This window comes from Salmo trutta, chromosome 35 (genome assembly GCF_901001165.1).
Source record: "Salmo trutta chromosome 35, fSalTru1.1, whole genome shotgun sequence".
In the NCBI taxonomy this organism is placed as follows: domain Eukaryota; kingdom Metazoa; phylum Chordata; class Actinopteri; order Salmoniformes; family Salmonidae; genus Salmo; species Salmo trutta.
This window is the reverse complement of record NC_042991.1, coordinates 17,552,837-17,572,862: the sequence shown is the minus strand read 5'-3', so window position 1 is coordinate 17,572,862 and position 20,026 is coordinate 17,552,837. Positions and strand designations below refer to the sequence as shown.

Sequence of the window (20,026 nt, the reverse complement as noted above, 5' to 3'; positions counted from 1 at the left end):
GTAGTAGTGTGTGTTCCTGAGGTAGTAGTGAGTGTTCCTGAGGTAGTAGTGTGTGTGTTCCTGAGGTAGTAGTGTGTGTTCCCGAGGTAGTAGTAGTGTGTGTTCCTTAGGTAGTAGTGTGTGTTCCTGAGGTAGTAGTGTGTGTTCCTGAGGTAGTAGTGTGTGTGTTCCTGAGGTAGTAGTGAGTGTTCCTGAGGTAGTAGTGTGTGTGTTCCTGAGGTAGTAGTGTGTGTGTTCCTGAGGTAGTAGTGAGTGTTCCTGAGGTAGTAGTAGTGTGTGTTCCTGAGGTAGTAGTGTGTGTTCCTGAGGTAGTAGTGTGTGTGTTCCTGAGGTAGTAGTGTGTGTGTTCCTGAGGTAGTAGTAGTGTGTTCCTGAGGTAGTAGTAGTGTGTGTTTCTGAGGTAATAGTGTGTGTTCCCGATGTAGTAGTCTGTGTGTCCCCGAGGTAGTAGTGTGTGTGTTCCCGATGTAGTAGTATGTGTGTTCCTGAGGTAGTAGTGTGTGTTCCTGAGGTAGTAGTGAGTGTTCCTGAGGTAGTAGTGTGTGTGTTCCTGAGGTAGTAGTGTGTGTTCCCGAGGTAGTAGTAGTGTGTGTTCCTTAGGTAGTAGTGTGTGTTCCTGAGGTAGTAGTGTGTGTTCCTGAGGTAGTAGTGTGTGTGTTCCTGAGGTAGTAGTGAGTGTTCCTGAGGTAGTAGTGTGTGTGTTCCTGAGGTAGTAGTGTGTGTGTTCCTGAGGTAGTAGTGAGTGTTCCTGAGGTAGTAGTAGTGTGTGTTCCTGAGGTAGTAGTGTGTGTTCCTGAGGTAGTAGTGTGTGTGTTCCTGAGGTAGTAGTGTGTGTGTTCCTGAGGTAGTAGTAGTGTGTTCCTGAGGTAGTAGTGTGTGTACCCGAGGTAGTAGTGTGTGTGTTCCTGAGGTAGTAGTGTGTGTTCCTGAGGTAGTAGTGTGTGTGTTCCTGAGGTAGTAGTAGTGTGTGTTCCTGAGGTAGTAGTAGTGTGTTCCTGAGGTAGTAGTGTGTGTACCCGAGGTAGTAGTGTGTGTGTTCCTGAGGTAGTAGTGTGTGTTCCTGAGGTAGTAGTGTGTGTGTTCCTGAGGTAGTAGTGTGTGTGTTCCTGAGGTAGTAGTGTGTGTGTTTCCGAGCTAGTAGTGTGTGTGTTCCTGAGGTAGTAGTGTGTGTGTGTTCCTGAGGTAGTAGTGTGTGTGTTCCTGAGGTAGTAGTGTGTGTGTTCCTGAGGTAGTAGTGTGTGTGTTCCTGAGGTAGTAGTGTGTGTGTTCCCGAGGTAGTAGTGTGTGTGTTCCCGAGGTAGTAGTGTGTGTGTTCCTGAGGGAGTAGTGAGTGTGTTCCTGAGCTAGTAGTGTGTGTGTTCCCGAGGTAGTAGTGTGTGTGTTCCTGAGATAGTAGTGAGTGTTCCTGAGGTAGTAGTGTGTGTGTTCCCGAGGTAGTAGTGTGTGTTCCCGAGGTAGTAGTAGTGTGTGTTCCTGAGGTGGTGGTGTGTGTGTTCCCGAGGTGGTGGTGGTGGTGGTAGTAGTAGTGTGTGTTCCTGAGGTAGTAGTGTGTGTTCCTGAGGTAGTAGTGTGTGTGTTCCCGAGGTAGTAGTGTGTGTTCCCGAGGTAGTAGTGTGTGTGTTCCTGAGGTAGTAGTGTGTGTGTTCCTGAGGTAGTAGTGTGTGTGTTCCTGAGGTAGTAGTGTGTGTGTTCCTGAGGTAGTAGTGTGTGTGTGTTCCTGAGGTAGTAGTGTGTGTGTTCCTGAGGTAGTAGTGTGTGTTCCTGAGGTAGTAGTGTGTGTGTTCCTGAGGTAGTAGTGTGTGTGTTCCCGAGGTAGTAGTGTGTGTGTTCCTGAGGTAGTAGTAGTGTGTGTTCCTGAGGTAGTAGTAGTGTGTGTTCCTGAGGTAGTAGTAGTGTGTGTTCCTGAGGTAGTAGTGTGTGTTCCCAAGGTAGTAGTGTGTGTACCCGAGGTAGTAGTGTGTGTTCCCGAGGTGGTAGTGTGTGTGTTTCTGAGGTGGTAGTGTGTGTGTTCCTGAGGTAGTAGTAGTGTGTGTTCCTGAGGTGGTAGTAGTAGTGTGTGTTCCTGTGGTAGTAGTGTGTGTTCCCGAGGTAGTAGTGTGTGTCCCCGAGGTAGTAGTGTGTGTTCCCGAGGTAGTAGTGTGTGTTCCTGAGGTAGTAGTGTGTGTGTTCCCGAGGTAGTAGTGTGTGTTCCCGAGGTAGTAGGGTGTGTTCCCGAGGTAGTAGTGAGTGTTCCTGAGGTAGTAGTGTGTGTGTTCCTGAGGTAGTAGTGTGTGTGTTCCTGAGGTAGTAGTGAGTGTTCCTGAGGTAGTAGTGTGTGTTCCTGAGGTAGTAGTAGTGTGTGTTCCCGAGGTAGTAGTGTGTGTTCCTGAGGTAGTAGTGTGTGTTCCCGAGGTAGTAGTGTGTGTTCCCGAGGTGGTAGTAGTGTGTGTTCCCGAGGTAGTAGTGTGTGTGTTCCTGAGGTGGTGGTAGTAGTGTGTGTGTTCCTGAGGTGGTGGTAGTAGTAGTGTGTGTTCCTGAGGTGGTAGTAGTAGTGTGTGTTCCTGAGGTGGTAGTAGTAGTGTGTGTTCCTGAGGTAGTAGTGTGTGTGTTCCTGAGGTAGTAGTGTGTGTGTTCCTGAGGTAGTAGTGTGTGTGTTCCTGAGGTAGTAGTGTGTGTGTTCCTGAGGTAGTAGTGTGTGTGTTCCTGAGGTAGTAGTGTGTGTGTCCCCGAGGTAGTAGTGTGTGTTCCTGAGGTGGTAGTAGTGTGTGTGTTTCCGAGGTAGTAGTGTGTGTTTCCGAGGTAGTAGTGTGTGTGTTCCTGAGGTAGTAGTGTGTGTTTCCGAGGTAGTAGTGTGTGTTCCCGAGGTAGTAGTGTGTGTGTGTGTGTTTCACGAGGTGATAGTAGTGTGTGTGTGTTTCCGAGGTAGTGTGTGTTCCTGTGTTCCTGTATTGTGCACCTGCGGATCACGCCTTTATTTTAGGCCTAGACATTCCTTTGTTGTAGAAAACTATGTCTTGGATGCACCGCTATAAAAAAATAAATATTTAGCTTTGTGTGTTTGTGTAGAATTAGGGGCTGGGGTAGAGGGACTCACTAACTGACTACTCTGTCCTTGTTTTACCCCTGCCTTGCCTGTGTGATAACTCCTGATTCCTGTGGGTGGATCTCGTGCTCGAGGGCTGCTCCCTTTGTTAGCATGAATTATTCCTAAAAATGAATTTCATCTTTCAATAATTTCTCGTCTTTTGCTCGCCCTCCCTCCTTATTTCTCAAATGTTTTTCCCCTCTCTTCTCTGAGTGTCCATTTCTGTGCACTAAGGTGTGTGTTTATTGTGTCTCTCCTGTCTTCTCCCTCTTTCTAATCCTGCTCTAGCTCTTTAACACGCTGCGTCAGGTTGTATTTTTACTAACATTTTTTCCCTCTCTTTTTTCTTCATTTTCCTGCCTTTCTGAAATGTCTGCAATAGAAGGTCATGTTAGGCTGCTTATCGCTACCTTTCACGTTTCTGCCGTTAACCAAGGCGCGCTGGTATTTGCATTCCAAATGAGCACTCTGTCTGACATGCAAACGAATTAGTCTGAATTATGCATTTCGCCATTTAGTAACATGACACAGCTCAGGGCCGCTGGAACAAACACAGCAGACACCGTCTGAGTCAGAGGAGAGGAGGACAGGGACGCCATTTTGGAGATTCTGCCACTAGCACTTCCTCTGACCCAGGATGTAGGTTAAGCTGTAGGGAAGTGTGGGGTAAATTAAGCCAAAGAATTAATGTAATCCACACTTGTTTTGAGGAATCATACGCAAAATGTATAATTTGACCAAATATTTAGGAAGAGATCATTTCATGGAGTCTGTAAAGGAAGAAACCACATGGAAAAAGTGGGAAGCAAGTTAGGTCCAAAAAACTGATTTGAATCAAGTCAAATGAATGACATGATGCTTGTATCTAAACCAAAGTACATACTTTTAAGATTGTTCTATACATCCGTTGGGGTCTCTATAAGTGTCAATATTAGGTCCTAAACCTAGCATGAAAGTGCATCCTTATAAGTGTGTGGGCTAATATAGTCAAAATATTTGCCTTGGGGTAAGTTGAGCCGTTGACCATGGGGTGAGTTGAGCCAACAGTTGAGCAGATTTGAAGTGTTTTCTTCCCAGCTGGGATATGAGGAAACAACAGAGCTTGGCCTATGTTAAAAGTGTTTGTTAGGTGTTAAGCCTGTATTAAAATGATTAAAAGACAAAACATCTATTGTGATTGTGTTTAGGAAATGTAGTGGTATTGTTTCATTCAGTACAGAAATGTGTAGGCTTCTTAACTTACCCTGTCCTGCCGCTCAACTTATCCCATACCTATTATTCCAAGAGACAACTTTTTTTAATGTTTTCAAAACTGTAATGTTTACGTGAATTCTGATTTATTTCCAGGGATACACAACATCCTGAAATATATGTAGATATCTTTGTTAGAAAGAATACTATATTTCCCTTGACGGAGTGATACTGAATGTATAAAATGGCTCAACTTACCCCACTCTCCCCTATGTGTGTGGCTTTCACACCCACAGAGATACAGTAGATTGTTCATAGTCCATAGAGTGGATAGATACAGTAGATCGTTCATAGTCCATAGAGTGGATAGATACAGTAGATTGTTCATAGTCCATAGAGTGGATAGATACAGTAGATCGTTCATAGTCCATAGAGTGGATAGATACAGTAGATCGTTCATAGTCCATAGAGTGGACAGATACAGTAGGAGTTAATGCTTCAGTATGGAGTAGCTCCATGGTTTGGGATGTGATCAAGGAACCTGTGTGTGTTCATATGAGGAGTTAATATCCAGCCTTACTGTCTGCCTTCCTCGCCTCTGTGTTCAGTAGACAGAGAGAGCCGTTGAGGAGACCCAAGCCCCCTGGATCTCCCAGGGGAGCCCCTGTCCTCGTCTACCCCCTCATGGTGGTCCCAGGTGGGGCCGGGGGTGCTTGTTAGGGGTAGGATAACCCCTGACCAGGAGCCCCCAGCTAATGAAGGAGTGAGCGAATGATTGGAAGGAGGGGTAAATGATGGATGGGGTTTAGAGGAGAGGTGTGACCTTTGTTCACAGCATGTCACTCTCAGCTGATGAGTTCAGCTGATTAAGGCTAGTGTGTACTCAGCCAACATAAAGACAAAGAAAAGAGTTCAGACGCATAAAACAGAATTTTCCGTCTCTTCCATTGAAGCAAACCAGCAACAGAAAAGGGACCTGCAGTACCAGGGTACTGGCCAGACTGAATTGGAGAGTGGATGAATGTCAAGTCCCATTAGCTTCCATCCACTGCTAAAGCGTTGTCTCCTAGACCTACCATGACTCACTGCTTAGACACAGAAATGAGAGATAAACATGTCATTCTTCTTCTGCATGGTTTCCTTTGTCTCTCAGATGAATGAGCCATCTGCTGCCAGACTGACATGTACACATATGCAAAAGTATGTGGACACCCCTTCAAATGAGTGGATTTGGCTATTTCAGCCACACCCGTTGCTGACAGGTGTATAAAATCGAGCACACAGTCATGCAATCTCCATAGACAAACATTGGCAGTAGAATGGCCTTCCTGAAGAGCTCAGGGACTTTCAACGTGGCACAGTCATAGGATGCCACCTTTCCAACAAGTCAGTTTGTCAAATTTCTGCCCTAATAGAGCTGCCCCGGTCAACTGTAAGTGCTGTTATTGTGAAGTGGAAACGCTCAGTCGTGAAGTGGTAGGCCACACAAGCTCACAGAACGGGACCACCAAGCGCTGTAGCGCGTAACAATTGCCTGTCCTCGGTTGCAACACTCACTACCGAGTTCCTAACTGCCTCTGAACTCAATGTCAGCACAACAACTGTTTGTCGGCAGCCTCATGAAATGAGTTTCCATGGCCGAACAGCCGCACGCAAGCCAAGTAAGTGTGCAATGCCAAGCGTCGGCTGGAGTGGTATAAAAACTCAATATTCACTCAATATTCACTTCAATTCACAATAAGGTACAGAAGTGAAGTGAAACTTCCAGAAGCTGTTAAATGAGGGCCAGGTTGACAGGATGGGTAGTGTAATGTATAAGTACACATGAATTACAAGTAAGTACCCCTCAAGATAAACTTATTTTAAACTAGTAAAATCCTGTGTAATGCATAGTAATTACATTGTACTTAGGCAAACATTACGATGCTTTGAAATAGTTTATTTTTCCACATATCCAAGTTAACCCAGGGTCACTTTATTTTGGTGGTAAGTGCTAGCAATTATGTTGAGTGAAGATATATTTTCAACAGTGGACATTTATGGTTAAGTAATTAGAGCCTATTGAGCAGAATCTCTCAGACACCCAAGACATCCACGAGGGGTCACAACCTTTGTGACAGTTGTTACTGAATCGAATAAATCTGAGAAGAAACAAAACACTAAGTTTGTGAATTTAGTGGAAACCATCCCGTTTGTAACAAGCACGGTAACAAGGGTTCATTGTTACGCCTTTGCAATTACAGACCGCAATACTTGTTAGTGTAATAGTCAGTTAAGAACAAATTCTTATTTACAATGACGGCCTACCCCGGGAGCCACTCGGGAGCCCCTTAAAATGAAGTGTTACCTAAATATACCCACATTTTCCACACTGACCATGGAGCTGTGTGATGACAAGTCTTGTGCCATGCGTCAAGTTCAAAGTAACGGTTTGAGTTCCATATTGATTTAATAAGCCTACAGTTTTATTTTTACTACCATTTCTATTTGGCCTTCATTAAATAGTATATAAAGGTAGGCTAAATCAAATGATGTAATGGAATGATAACAATGTAGGGAAGGGAAAGAACACTAAATATGCGTGGTTATTAGGCTACTTACAGTCACTACCGATAGTGGCTAATAATATTTAACATAGGCTATAGCCTATAAATTGAAGGGAACAGAAAAGTTGGGACATATTATTAAAACATTCTAGAGCACAAAGGTTACATTTGGTGTGACTCTTCGCCATGTCATCCAATTTGACTTGCGTCTCCACACAGCATTTCATACTTCACTGTAGGAAATGGGCATAAATAGGCCTACCTGTCATGTTGATATTGTCACACCCTGATCTGTTTCACCTGTCCTTGTGTTTGTCTCCACCCCCCTCCAGGTGTCGCCCATCTTCCCCATTATCCCCTGTATATTTATACCGGTGTTCTCTGTCTGTTGCCAGTGTTTTTCCTCTTAGCTCCTATTGTTTCCCAGCATCTCATTTCTTTTCCTCCGGGTTTTTGATCTTTGCCTGTCCTGACCCTGAACCTGCCCGCCTGACCTCTCTGCCTGTCCCTGGGCCTGCCTGCCGTCCTGTACCTTTGCCTTACCCTGGATTATCGACCCCTGCCTGCCTTGACCTGTCGTTGCCTGCCCCTGTTGCTACAATAAACATTGTTACTTCGACAATCTGCATCTGGGTCTTACCTTGATTCCTGATAGATATGCTTTTCAGTTCCCTTCCATATGACTGGTTTCTAGAACAATTATAATTTAGCCTATATTTACAATCTCCTTACACAAACAGATTACTCATGTACCTAGGTCTTATCAATAGCTATTATCATATCAATGTATAAATTACAGTGCATGGAGAATGCTGTTAGTTTTATCCGAAAAAAGAAAGTAGATGCTTTTTCCACTTGGAACTGGCAGGTTCGCTCGACCTTATTTATGGTTTCCTCGCTCATAAAGGTGGTGGATTATTTGACAAATACTATATTTGGCTACAGAAGTGCCATTTCTTAACGTTCTCTGCAGCTTCCGTCCAAAAACAAATCCTGTGAAATGACGTCAACACATACTGGAGGAGTTACTGGCTAGCTACAAGTGGCTAGCTTAGCTAACAAACTAGCTATTCGGTTGCGGCGTGCATGACCAGAAAGACGTCAATGAACCATCAAAAACACCCCCCATTTCTGTTATAAAATTGAAAAAGAGGAGTTTTTTGTGCCTAAAGTCGACCATTAAAGCAAATTTTCTGCAAATGTTTTTTTTGTTGCCATTGCTTATTATGTGTTCATAGCCTATATTGGGGGGGGGGGGGGGGGGGGCGAATCAACCTGTTCTGAATATTGAGGGGGATGTCTCCCCATCCCCAGTGGCAATTTTGTCTAGGATTTACACGAGCGTAACAGGGTCTGAATTTCCTCCATTGTGTAAATGTCTTTCCCTGAAGATGCTAACAAACTGTAAACAATGGAATACGACATATGGACATTCTAATTAGTGGCAGCTGTAGTTCTATACATTCAGAACATTAATCTTGAAATCTAAGTTACACCCCCACATCCTTTGTTTCTCCTACCTGCATCCAAGGCTGTGTATGTTTTATGGGGTCCTTAAATACACAGGGTGCTTTGACGTGTGCTGCTGGAGTTTCCTTTGGCGTATTATAGGCTCTTAACGCTAAATGGGATATTTCACTCTTCACAAATCCTTTGTTGCCCAGAAATGGACAAAAAAGGGTGATTGGGATTTAATGTCCTGCCAATGTCTCAGCCTGTTGGACACCAGGCCTGCTTACCTTGTTTTGTTCCACAAAAGCCTTTTGTCTCAAGCTCTTGCTCTGATCCATTTTCCAGAGCTGAGTGGGAGAAAGAAATGCCACCTGCCACTGCATTATCTTAGATACAACTCACACTTGCACACAGACCTTCCTCCCACCTCGCTGTGACAATAAGTGTTAACGCTGCCCACTGTAGCTCTGGTCTCCCTAGCGACCAGGCTTCTTGGGGAGGCTGCCATAATGGGTGAGCTCAGAACGATGGCGTGCCATCCAGGCTCGGTACCGCCACGGAAACATGCCTGTCTCCAATTCTATCTGGCGGTGCCAGTTTGGCCAGGTGCCGGGGGGGGGGGGTTGGCATGCACCCGGTGGTGAGCTGTGGATGACGATAGCTACCTGCTGGGTGTCCACACAGAGATATTCAGAGGGAGAGAGAGAAAGGGAGAGCGAGGTAGAAAGGAATAGGGGAAGAATGTGTCTGACAGAGGAGAGAATGGAAAGGGGCAGTGATTAGGGAGAGAGGACTGAGTGGTAAATGGGGGATGATGAGGCTGAAAGAGTTAGAGAGAGGCTTAAATGTCTGTGGAGACCCTTCCATGGCCTATATGGAAGCTGGGTTATAGGGGTGGAGCTGGGCTATAGGGGTGGGGTATAAGGGTGGAACTGGGGTTATAGGGGTGGAGCTGGGGTTATAGGGGTGGGTGTAGTTAGGACTAGATATGGGGCTGAGGGTATAGTTAGGACTAGAGCTAGGGCTGAGGGTATAGTTAGGACTAGAGCTAGGGCTGAGGGTATAGTTAGGACTAGAGTTAGGGCTGAAAGTATAGTTAGGACTAGAGCTAGGGCTGAGGGTATAGTTAGGACTAGAGTTAGGGCTGAGGGTATAGTTAGGACTAGAGTTAGGGCTGAGGGTATAGTTAGGACTTGATATGGGGCTGAGGGTATAGTTAGGACTAGAGTTAGGGCTGATGGTATAGTTAGGACTAGAGCTAGGGCTGATGGTATAGTTAGGACTAGAACTAGGGCTGAGGGTATAGTTAGGACTAGAGTTAGGGCTGAGGGTATAGTTAGAACTAAAGTTAGGGCTGAGGGTATAGTTAGGACTAGAGCTAGGGCTGATGGTATAGTTAGGACTAGAGCTAGGGCTGATGGTATAGTTAGGACTAGAGCTAGGGCTGAGGGTATAGTTAGGACTAGAGGTAGGGCTGAAAGTATAGTTATAACTAAAGTTAGGGCTGAGGGTATAGTTAGGACTAGATTTAGGGCTGAAGGTATAGATAGGACTAGAGCTGGGGCTTAGGCTGGCATGGAAGGAGAGTATGGCCTCTTTATCAATTGCATACTCCTCTCTCATCACCTCCTCAAAAGGGAACCTCTGGCTTTCTCATCCAATGGGAGAAGGAGGTGAGTAGAGAGGACGTGGGGAGTATGCAATTAAAAAAAGGCCCTTGAGAGAGAAGAGTTGATTCTGTGTTACCTCTCTCTTTCTCTCTCTCTCCTGTCCCCTCTGCAACGGCAGCTGCTCCTAACAGGTGCGTGGCTACCTCCAGGCAGATGGTCAGAGAAATTAGGTAGTTGGCAGGTTACTTTACACAGCCTTTCTTTCGCCACACACACACACACACACACACACACACACACACACACACACACACACACACACACACACACACACACACACACACACACACACACACACTGAGCAACAGAACATAAGTGAGAGGGGGGAGGTTGGCGAGGTAGAGGAAGAGACGGTGAAGTAATGGAGGACATAAGATAGAAAGGCATAAAGAGAGAAATAGAAAAGGAAAGAAATATCCATTGCTGCTTCATTTTTTTGAATCTCCCAAGTGGTATTGCATAAGGGTGTATTGAAATGAGTGGATTGGGCTATTTCAGCCTGTTGCTGACAGGTGTATAAAATCGAGCACACAGCCATGCGTTCTCCAAACATTGGCAGTAGAATGTGTTAGACTGAAGAGCTCAGTGACTTTCAACGTGGCACCGTCATAGGATGCCACCTTTCCAAGTCAGTTTGTCAGATTTCTGCCCTGTTAGAGCTGCCCCGGTCCACTTTAAGGGATGTTATTGTGAAGTGGAAACACTCAGCCCGTGAAGTGGTAGGCCACACAAGCACACAGAACGGGACCACCAAGCGCTGTAACGCGTAGCGCCTAAAAATCGTCTGTCCTCGGTTGCAACACTCACTACCGAGTTCCAAACTGCCTCTGGAAGCAACGTCAGCACAACAACTGTTTGTCGGGAGCTTCATCAAATGCGGTTCCATGCCCGAGGAGGAATATTGGTCTGGGGCTGTTTTTCATGGTTCAGGCTAGGCACCTTAGTTCCATTGAAGGGAAATCTTAACGCTACAGTGTACAATGACATTCTAGACGATTCTGTGCTTCCAACTTTGTGGCAACAGTTTGGGGAAGGCCCAACATCAGGGCCCGACCTCACTAATGCTCTTGTGGCTGAATGAAAGCAAGTCCATGCAGCAATGTTCCAACATCTAGTGGAAATCCTTCCCAGAAGAGTGGAGGCTGTTATAGCAGCAAAGGGGGGACCAACTCCATATAAATGCCAATGATTTTGGAATGAGATGTTTGACGAGCAGGTGTCCACATACTTTTCGCCATGTAGTGTAAAGCTACTCTCAACAATATCCCCACTTTTCCCCCTGGAACATAACCACTCATTTCTCAGCTAAAAATCATCATATTCTCACAACCCAGAATAATGAATTTGTTTCCAACCTGGATTTCTCTATATGCTGTGTATTATACCAGACTAACTTACAATTCAAACCTTGCTTGCGGATTTCAGATGATATTCAGCCTGGTCTTATCCTATCCTGAATGTGTCATAGCTATGTCCTTGGTATACAGTCAACCCCAACATTATAACACCAGGCACCAGCAACCCCAAAAGGTCCAGCATGATTTTCCATAGAGGAGGAAAAAGCAGGGACGGCCCTATACTGGGGGTTAGCCTGAATGATATGTGTGTGTGTGTGTGTGTGTGTGTGTGTGTGTGTGTGTGTGTGTGTGTGTGTGTGTGTGTGTGTGTGTGTGTGTGTGTGTGTGTGTGTGTGGACCATATGAAAATGCTGCAGGCATTGGCATTGGGTATGCAGGGTCGTGGGGCCCTGTGACAGTGCACACACACACTCATAAACCCATTGCCTCCTCCCTATACACACACTGGGCACATCTGGGGCACGTGAGCAGACATCTGCCAGGGCCTCACCCGTAGGGGAATCCGGAATACTAATGACCTATCTCTGTGCCCGTCTCTGCTCCACTGCTTTACAAATGAGAGAGAGCGAGAACTGCCAACAGTATTAAAAAATATATATATTTTCTTTGTAAGAAAACACTTTCCTTTAAGGAGTCATAAAAATCTTTTGAAAGTACTTACATGGAAGGAGGCAGCAGGAAATGTTTCAAAATTGTTCATTTGTGTGGCTTTTAGAAAGAAAGTATTTCCCTTGTAATCATTCCTGAGCCATTCATTCATGAAGGTCATTCCTAATGACATATTGTTGTTGTTGTTTCTACAGGTCCTGATAGAGGGGGGCTTTGGAGAAATCACCACAGAGATAGCTGAGGCCCAGGAGTTCTACTATGCTGAGGACTACCACCAGCAGTACCTCAGCAAGAACCCCCGTGGATACTGTGGCCTGAGCGGCACTGGAGTCTCCTGTCCAATAGGACTCAAGAAATAACCACCTCTGTCCAATACGGAATGACCACCAACCTCTCCGATTGGCTAGTTTTGTTTTCTATGAATTTAAATGGAAGTTGCCTTAATTCCGATGCAGTAATGAAGCATATTCAGGGTTTATATAAAAACATAGAGTCTTGACTTAAATGATTTCAAATGCTTTGGTAATCAATCACTACAAACTTAAATGAATGTACCCCAGTATGTACCCAGTATGTACCCCAGTATGTACCCCAGTATGTACTAGTATGTACCCCAGTATGTGCCAGTATATATACCAGTATGTACCCCAGTATGTACCCCAGTATGTACCAGTATGTACCCCAGTATGTACCAGTATGTACCCCTGTATCTACCAGTATATGTACCAGTATGTACCCCAGTATGTACCAGTATATGTACCAGTATGTACCCCAGTATATGTACCAGTATGTACCAGTGTATGTACCCAAGTATGTGTACCAGTATATGTACCAGTATATGTACCAGTATGTACCCCAGTATGTACCAGTATATGTGCCAGTATATGTACCAGTATATGTACCAGTGTGTACCCCAGTATGTACCCCAGTATGTACCAGTATATGTGTCAGTATATGTACCAGTATGTACCAGTATATGTACCAGTGTGTACCCCAGTATGTACCCCAGTATGTACCAGTATGTACATCAGATTGAACTCTATGGTGTATTGGTGGATTAAATGATTAAAATGCCTGTTGATGTTTGGCTGGTTCCTTTGTGGGGTGTTTGGCCGGTTCCTTTGTGGGGTGTTTGGCCGGTTCCTTTGTGGGGTGTTTGGCCGGTTCCTTTGTGTGGTGTTTGGCCGGTTCCTTTGTGGGGTGTTTGGCCGGTTCCTTTGTGGGGCGTTTGGCCGGTTCCTTTGTGGGGTGTTTGACCGGTTCCTTTGTGGGGCGTTTGACCGGTTCCTTTGTGGGGCGTTTGGCCAGTTAATTTGTGGGGTGTTTGGCCGGTTCCTTTGTGGAGTGTTTGGCCGGTTCCTTTGTGGGGTGTTTGGCTGGTTCCTTTGTGGGGTGTTTGGCCGGTTCCTTTGTGCGGTGTTTGGCCGGTTCCTTTGTGGGGTGTTTGGCCAGTTCCTTTGTGGAGTGTTTGGCCGGTTCCTTTGTGGGGTGTTTGGCCGGTTCCTTTGTGGAGTGTTTGGCCGGTTCCTTTGTGGAGTGTTTGGCCGGTTCCTTTGTGGAGTGTTTGGCCGGTTCCTTTGTGGGGTGTTTGGCCGGTTCCTTTGTGGGGTGTTTGGCCGGTTCCTTTGTGGGGTGTTTGGCTGGTTCCTTTGTGGAGTGTTTGGCCGGTTCCTTTGTGGGGTGTTTGGCCGGTTCCTTTGTGGGGTGTTTGGCCGGTTCCTTTGTGGAGTGTTTGGCCTGTGTTAGATGACCTCCTTTCTGTGATCTTTGCCTTAAGCCTTATTCTGATCACTCCCTGACTCATCTGTCAGAGTAGTGTGTGTGTGTGTGTGTGTGTGTGTGCGTGCGTGCGTGCGTGCGAGACCCTGTGTAGGTTGGCATCACCATAACAGAGAGGGGGGGGGGTTAGAGGATGTCAGGAACATGGCAGCTTGTATGTACATTAGTAGAGCAGGAGGGGCAGCATCACAGACACGCTGACATTTCCCATCCCTACATAGAGACTGGAGCAAGGCACTGTGGGTAATGGCTGAAGGATGATGTGGTATTGTCTCTCATGTTGGGAAAGCCACACACAAAATGTCTAACTGGTGCTTCTTACTGCAGACTACTGCCCTAAAAGACGTTATAGTCCAGGGGTTCCCAAACTTTTTCACTCAGGCCCCCCTTCCAGCATTGGGGAACCCTTCCCACCCCCCATCCCCCTCCGCGAGCGCCATGTCTATTTCTATGGGCACAAACTGTTCTCACTCTTCTTGTTGGCAGAGAGAATATTTTACAGGACCAAAAGTTATAAATAGCTCTCTAAGGTATACAATGACTGACACGACAAGAGGAACTGATGATGCACTACCCGATTTAGAAATTGCACCTTGTGCCTTCTACTACTGCGACTTTCAAGAGTAAGTTTAAAGCCGGACTGAGCCCCACAGTTTGAGAAGCACTGTTCTAATCGATGACAAGACATTGGGCTTTAACATAGATTTTTCACCCTTGTGTCTTGATGTAGTTTCTACACCTACTACAGGTCTACATTATGAATATGAAATAGTCTTCTATTGAACTGGCATCTCTCTCTCTCTCTTTGTCTTTTTCACACACTCACCAGTTCCTACACACATCTATTCATCTTTCCATCTGTCCTGTAGTCTACCTATCTGCCCAACGCTGCCAGCCAGCCCATCCACACAAACACTAACTCCTCTCTCTCTCTCTTCTCTCCCACAGTGTCAGCGCATATTCAATCTCTTGAATTAAAGAGTGGACTGACAACCGACACACACAAACAAGAGCCTTTATGCTGAGCTCTCATCAACACTACCATGCCTTGCAGGAGATTACTCCTTTAGCGTAGTCCTCCTTGGTTCTCTTCACTAACGAACGGCGTGCCAATACACTGTGGGATCATGTCCATGTACAATGGGCTGCTGCTAGAACAGAGCTATTAGAGAAACTATTGTTGCCAACAATCCAAGGAAATGGTCTGAATTGTTCTTCAGTAGTTTACAACAGCTGATAGAGGAACCTCCAGTTAGTTGTGGGGTTTGGGAGGGTGAGTTGCAGTTCTACAATAAGCATGGTTTTTGGTTGGGTTTTGATGTACTCTATTTAAGGAGGAGTGTCAGTGATGGTTCTGCTGGATGGATGGATGGATGGATGGATGGATGGATGGATGGATGAACGAACAGACAGAGGGATATGTGACGTTTTTCAGTTGCAGTAAGCAGCTGAAGGCCCAGCCAGCTGGGCTAATCCCCAGACCCAGACCAGGTGGCTCCTGCACCACGCTCCTCTCCCTCAGCTGCCACAAATCTGCCACCGCAGCCTGGGCAAGGCTCGCCTGGCTCTGGGGCCCAGGATACAGGACCAGAAACTGGCAGAGCACTGGAGCATGGTAACAGCACACACACACAAACAGGCATACACACAGATGGTTGCACTGAAAACAGAGAGCTACACAGCATGCTCTCAAGTACAGGTAGTGCTGGGAAGGCCGTTATTTTGGCTACCATGGCTATGCCCCCATCCACAGGGCACAAGTGGTCACTGAGTTGTTTGATGAGCATAAAACCGATGTGAACTATATGGCAGTTACAGTTGAAGTCGAAAGTTTACATACACTTAAGTTGGAGTCATTAAAACTAGTTTTTCAACCACTCCACAAATTTCCTGTCAACAAACTATAATTTTGGCAAGTCTGTTAGTACATCTACTTTGTGCATGACACAAGTAATTTTTCCAACAATTGTTTACAGACAGATTATTTCACACATAATTCACTGTATCACAATTCCAGTGGGTCAGAAGTTTACATACACTAAGTTGACTGTGCCTTTAAACAGCTTGGAAAATTCCAGAAAATGATGTCATGGCTTTAGAAGCTTCTGATAGGCTAATTGACATCATTTGAGTCAATTGGAGGTGTACCTGTGGATGTATTTCAAGGCCTACCTTCAAACTCAGTGCCTCTTTGCTTGACATCATGGGAAAATCAAAAGAAATCAGCCAAGACCTCAGAAAAGAAATTGGAGAACTCCACAAGTCTGGTTCATCCTTTTGGAGCAATTTCCAAACACCTGAAGGTACCACGTTCATCGTACAAACAATAGTAAGCAAGTATAAACACCATGGGACCACACAGCTGTCATACCGCTCAGGAAGGAGACGCGTTCTGTCTCCTAGAGATGAACGTACTTTGGTGCGAAAAGTGCAAATCAATCCCAGAACAAAAGCAAAGGACCTTGAAGATGTTGGAGGAAACAGGTACAAAAGTATCTATAGCCACAGTAAAACGAGTCCTATATCGACATAACCTGAAAGGCCGCTCAGCAAGGAAGAAGCCACTGCTCCAAAACCGCCATAAAAAAGGCAAACTCCAGTTTGCAACTGCACATGGGGACAAAGATCATACTTTTTGGAGAAATGTCCTCTGGTCTGATGAAACAAAAATAGAACTGTTTGGCCATAATGACCATCGTTATGTTTGGAGGAAAAAGGGGGAGGCTTGCAAGCCGAGGAACACCATCCCAACCGTGAAGCACGGGGGTGGCAGCATCGTGTTGTGGGGGTGCTTTGCTACAGGAGGGACTGGTGCACTTCACAACATAGATGGCATCATGAGGAAGGAAAATTATGTGGATATATTGAAGCAACATCTCAAGACATCAGTCAGGAAGTTAAAGCGTGGTCGCAATTGGGTCTTCTAAATGGACAATGACCCCAAGCATACTTCCAAAGTTGTGGCAAAATGGCTTAAGGACAACAAAGTCAAGGTATTGGATTGGCCATCACAAAGCCCTGACCTCAATCCTACAGAAAATGTGTGGGCAGAACTGAAAAAGCGTGTGCGAGCAAGGAGGCCTACAAACCGACTTCAACTGTACCTGTATGTATTCACATACAGAAAGTCACACAGCACCGCCCACCAAAACAACCATTGATACACACACACACATTTACCAAAATATGATGCAACATCTTTAGAAAACATATTTCTAAACTTGAGCAATGGAACAGCTAGAGCTGGTCTGAAATGATTATATTGTACGGTGGTCCACTATCTATCGTAAATCAAATGAAATTGTATTAGTCACATGCACCGAATACAACAGGGGTAGACCTTACAGTGAAATGCTTACTTACAAGCCCCTAACCAACAATGCAGTTAAAATACAGATTATACGGATAAGAATAAGAAATAAAAGTAACAAGTAATTAAAGAGCAGCAGTAAAATAACAATAGCGAGACTATATACAAGGGGTCAATGTGCGGGGGCACCAGTTAGTTGAGATAATATGTTCATGTAGGTAGAGTTATTAAAGTGACTATGAATAGATGATAACACCAGAGAGTAGCAGCGGTGTAAAAGAGGGGGTGGGGGCAATGCAAATAGTCTGGGTAGCCATTTGATTAGATGTTCAGGAGTCTTATGGCTTAGGCGTAGAAGCTGTTTAGAAGTCTCTTGAACCTAGACTTGGCGCTCCGGTACCGCTCTCCGTGCGGTAGCAGAGAAAACAGTCTATGACTAGGGTGGCTGGAGTCTTTGACAATTTTTTGGGCCTTCCTCTGACACCGCCTGGTATAGAGGTCATGGATGGCAGGAAAATTGGCCCCAGTGATGTACTGTGCCGTTCGCACTACCCTCTGTAGTGCCTTGCGGTCGGAGGCTGAGCAGTTGCCATACCAGGCAGTGATGCAACCAGTCAGGATGCTCTTGATGGTGCAGCTGTAGAACCTTTTGAGGATCTGAGGACCCATGCCATGATAGCACTATAGTGGGGTTTCAACATTATCTACATGAAAACAGGCAGTCATAGACTAACTATTTCATGGTGGCATTTTACTTCATGATGATATGATCATTCCTTTTAATAACGCTTATAAAATCTAATGTCAGTTGCTTAAACTTGGCCCTAAAACTGTCAGCCTATAAAATGGGAATGTATTTACTGCCCCCCAGTGGTCCATGCATATATTGCAACTTGATTTCTTTCTACTGCTGTGAATTTTTATTACGCAATGAAATAGAAGAGGGTGAGTGTAGAAGAGGGTGAGTGCTATGGCTGTACTACAATGTATGTTTAAGGATTATGGTTAGGGTAACACTAACCCTTAGACTGGTAATACAATGCACCTACAACTATAGCACTAATTCTAACCCTAGACTGGTAATACATTGTACTTACAGCAGTAACACTAACCCAAACTCTAATCTAACCCTAAAAATAAAATATTTTACTTTCCAACCCTGGTGAATGTTTTATGTTCGGAAATATTGATATCAGTGTTGTGACAATAAGCAGGCATTCTTCTCACCCTGTAGTCCAAGCCTGTGGGTTCTACATGTCTCCTCTAGAGGGTAGTACACCACACCTTACTGAGCTGATGTCCAATAACTTATACTGTCACTGTGAATAGAGCTCGTCAAAGACTTTATTTGCAGACACAGTAAGACTGGACCATATTTTACAGGGTTCTTTTCTACTTATGCATTCATCATTTCGACACAAAACCCACCATTGGTGTGCGTGGCCAAAGAGCTCTATTTTCATGGCCTCTGACCAAAGCACCGGTTCCAATTTAAGGGCCAATTCCGTTTAGCAGACTCCAGGCGTTTACATTTGTTGGATGACATGAAAATAGATATCTTTGGCCACACACATCAGTGGTGGGTTTGTCATCTGAATGAGAACGCATGAGCAGAAAAGAACCCACTACCTACTGTAAAACACAGTGGTTGATCTTTGATGTTATGGAGCTATTTTGCTTCCACTGGTCCTGGGGGCCCTTGTTAAGGTCAACGGCATCATGAACTTTACCAAGTACCAGGACATTTTAGCCAAAAACCTGGTTGCCTCTGCCAGGAGGCTGAAAGTTGGCCGCAAGTGGATCTTCCAGCAAGACAATGACCCCAGGCACACTTCAAAGTCCACAAAGAAATTATTAATTTGCCACAAAAGCAACTTTTTGAAATTGGCTTATCAGTCTCCGGACTTGAAACCCATTGAAAACCTCTGGTTTGAATTGAGAGGGCAGTCCATAAACACACACAAAGGATATCAAGGATCTGTAAGGATTCTGTACGGAGGAATGGTCTAAGATCCCTCCTTGCCTGGAAACCCGACGTTGAATTGCATTGAATTCTACGTCGGGCAGAAATGAACATGAACAGAAATGAATCAGGGAAGTTTCCTCTCACAACCTCTGTAAGCCAGAATGCTGAATAAAATGATATTTCAACATACTTTACCGTTTGTCCATGTGGTTGGTTCTTCTGGCGGTAGGAATGTGAACTGGTAAAGTACGTTAAAATATAATTTTATTCAACATTCTGGCTTGTAGAGGTCGTGAGAGGAAACGTTCCTGATTCAAACGCTAATTTCTGCCCGATGTGAATTCAACGACGGTTTCCAGGCAAGGATTCCTCCCAATGTGTTCACCAACTCATAAAGCATGTTAGAAAAAAGCTCAGTGCCAGTATGGAGTACCACAGAATGAGTCATACTACCCATAAAACCTAGCGATTAAACGGGGAAATGGTTCCAATAGTTTTTCCACCATTCATTTTTCCCTTAGGGGATTTAAGAAACACTTCAAATAAAGGCTGTGTTTCGTGTAGGCTTCCCTGACATGACGATTTGATAACCGTGTAAATCTTTTTTGGACAAGGTGATTTTTCTCAATATATTCACCTGTATTTACCCCCCAAAAATAAAATGCTAATTAGCTGCTGATGTGGCTATCATAAAGAACTACAAATGCCATGATCTGGACGAGACTGTCAAGTCGAGGCAAAGGTAAGAATCTGTAGATTAACTATATAATGTTAGCTAAATTTAGTAATGAATAAATTGGCTACATTTCTTTTTAAACTGTCAAATCTTTGAACTGTATTGTGCAAGTTTTAAATTGACACATTACCTGTTGGCAAAGGTGTCAGCTAGAGATGACGTGCAGGAGCTTGCAGGGATTTGTAGTACTTTGATGCTAATTAGCATTTTAGAATCTGAGAGTAAATAGAGACAAATATATTGATAAAAGTAACCTTGTCCGAGAGAGATTTACATGATTATCAAAACATCACACCAGGGTAAGCCTACACGAAGCACAGCCCTTATTTTAAGTGTTTCTAAAAT

The 20,026-nt window shown here is 44.8% G+C and overlaps 1 protein-coding gene across 1 annotated transcript in view; it reads left to right on the top strand.

Annotated features, from left to right (window-relative positions):
* The window catches only part of LOC115174747 (mitochondrial peptide methionine sulfoxide reductase-like), a 117,203-nt gene extending 104,795 nt beyond the window's left edge, over positions 1-12,408 (top strand). The window contains exon 6 of the mRNA XM_029733571.1: positions 12,085-12,408. Within this exon, the coding sequence (XP_029589431.1) occupies positions 12,085-12,249 (165 nt within the window). The 3' untranslated portion in view covers positions 12,250-12,408. The remainder of the gene's footprint in view (positions 1-12,084) is intronic.
* The last annotated feature ends 7,618 nt before the right edge of the window (positions 12,409-20,026 follow it).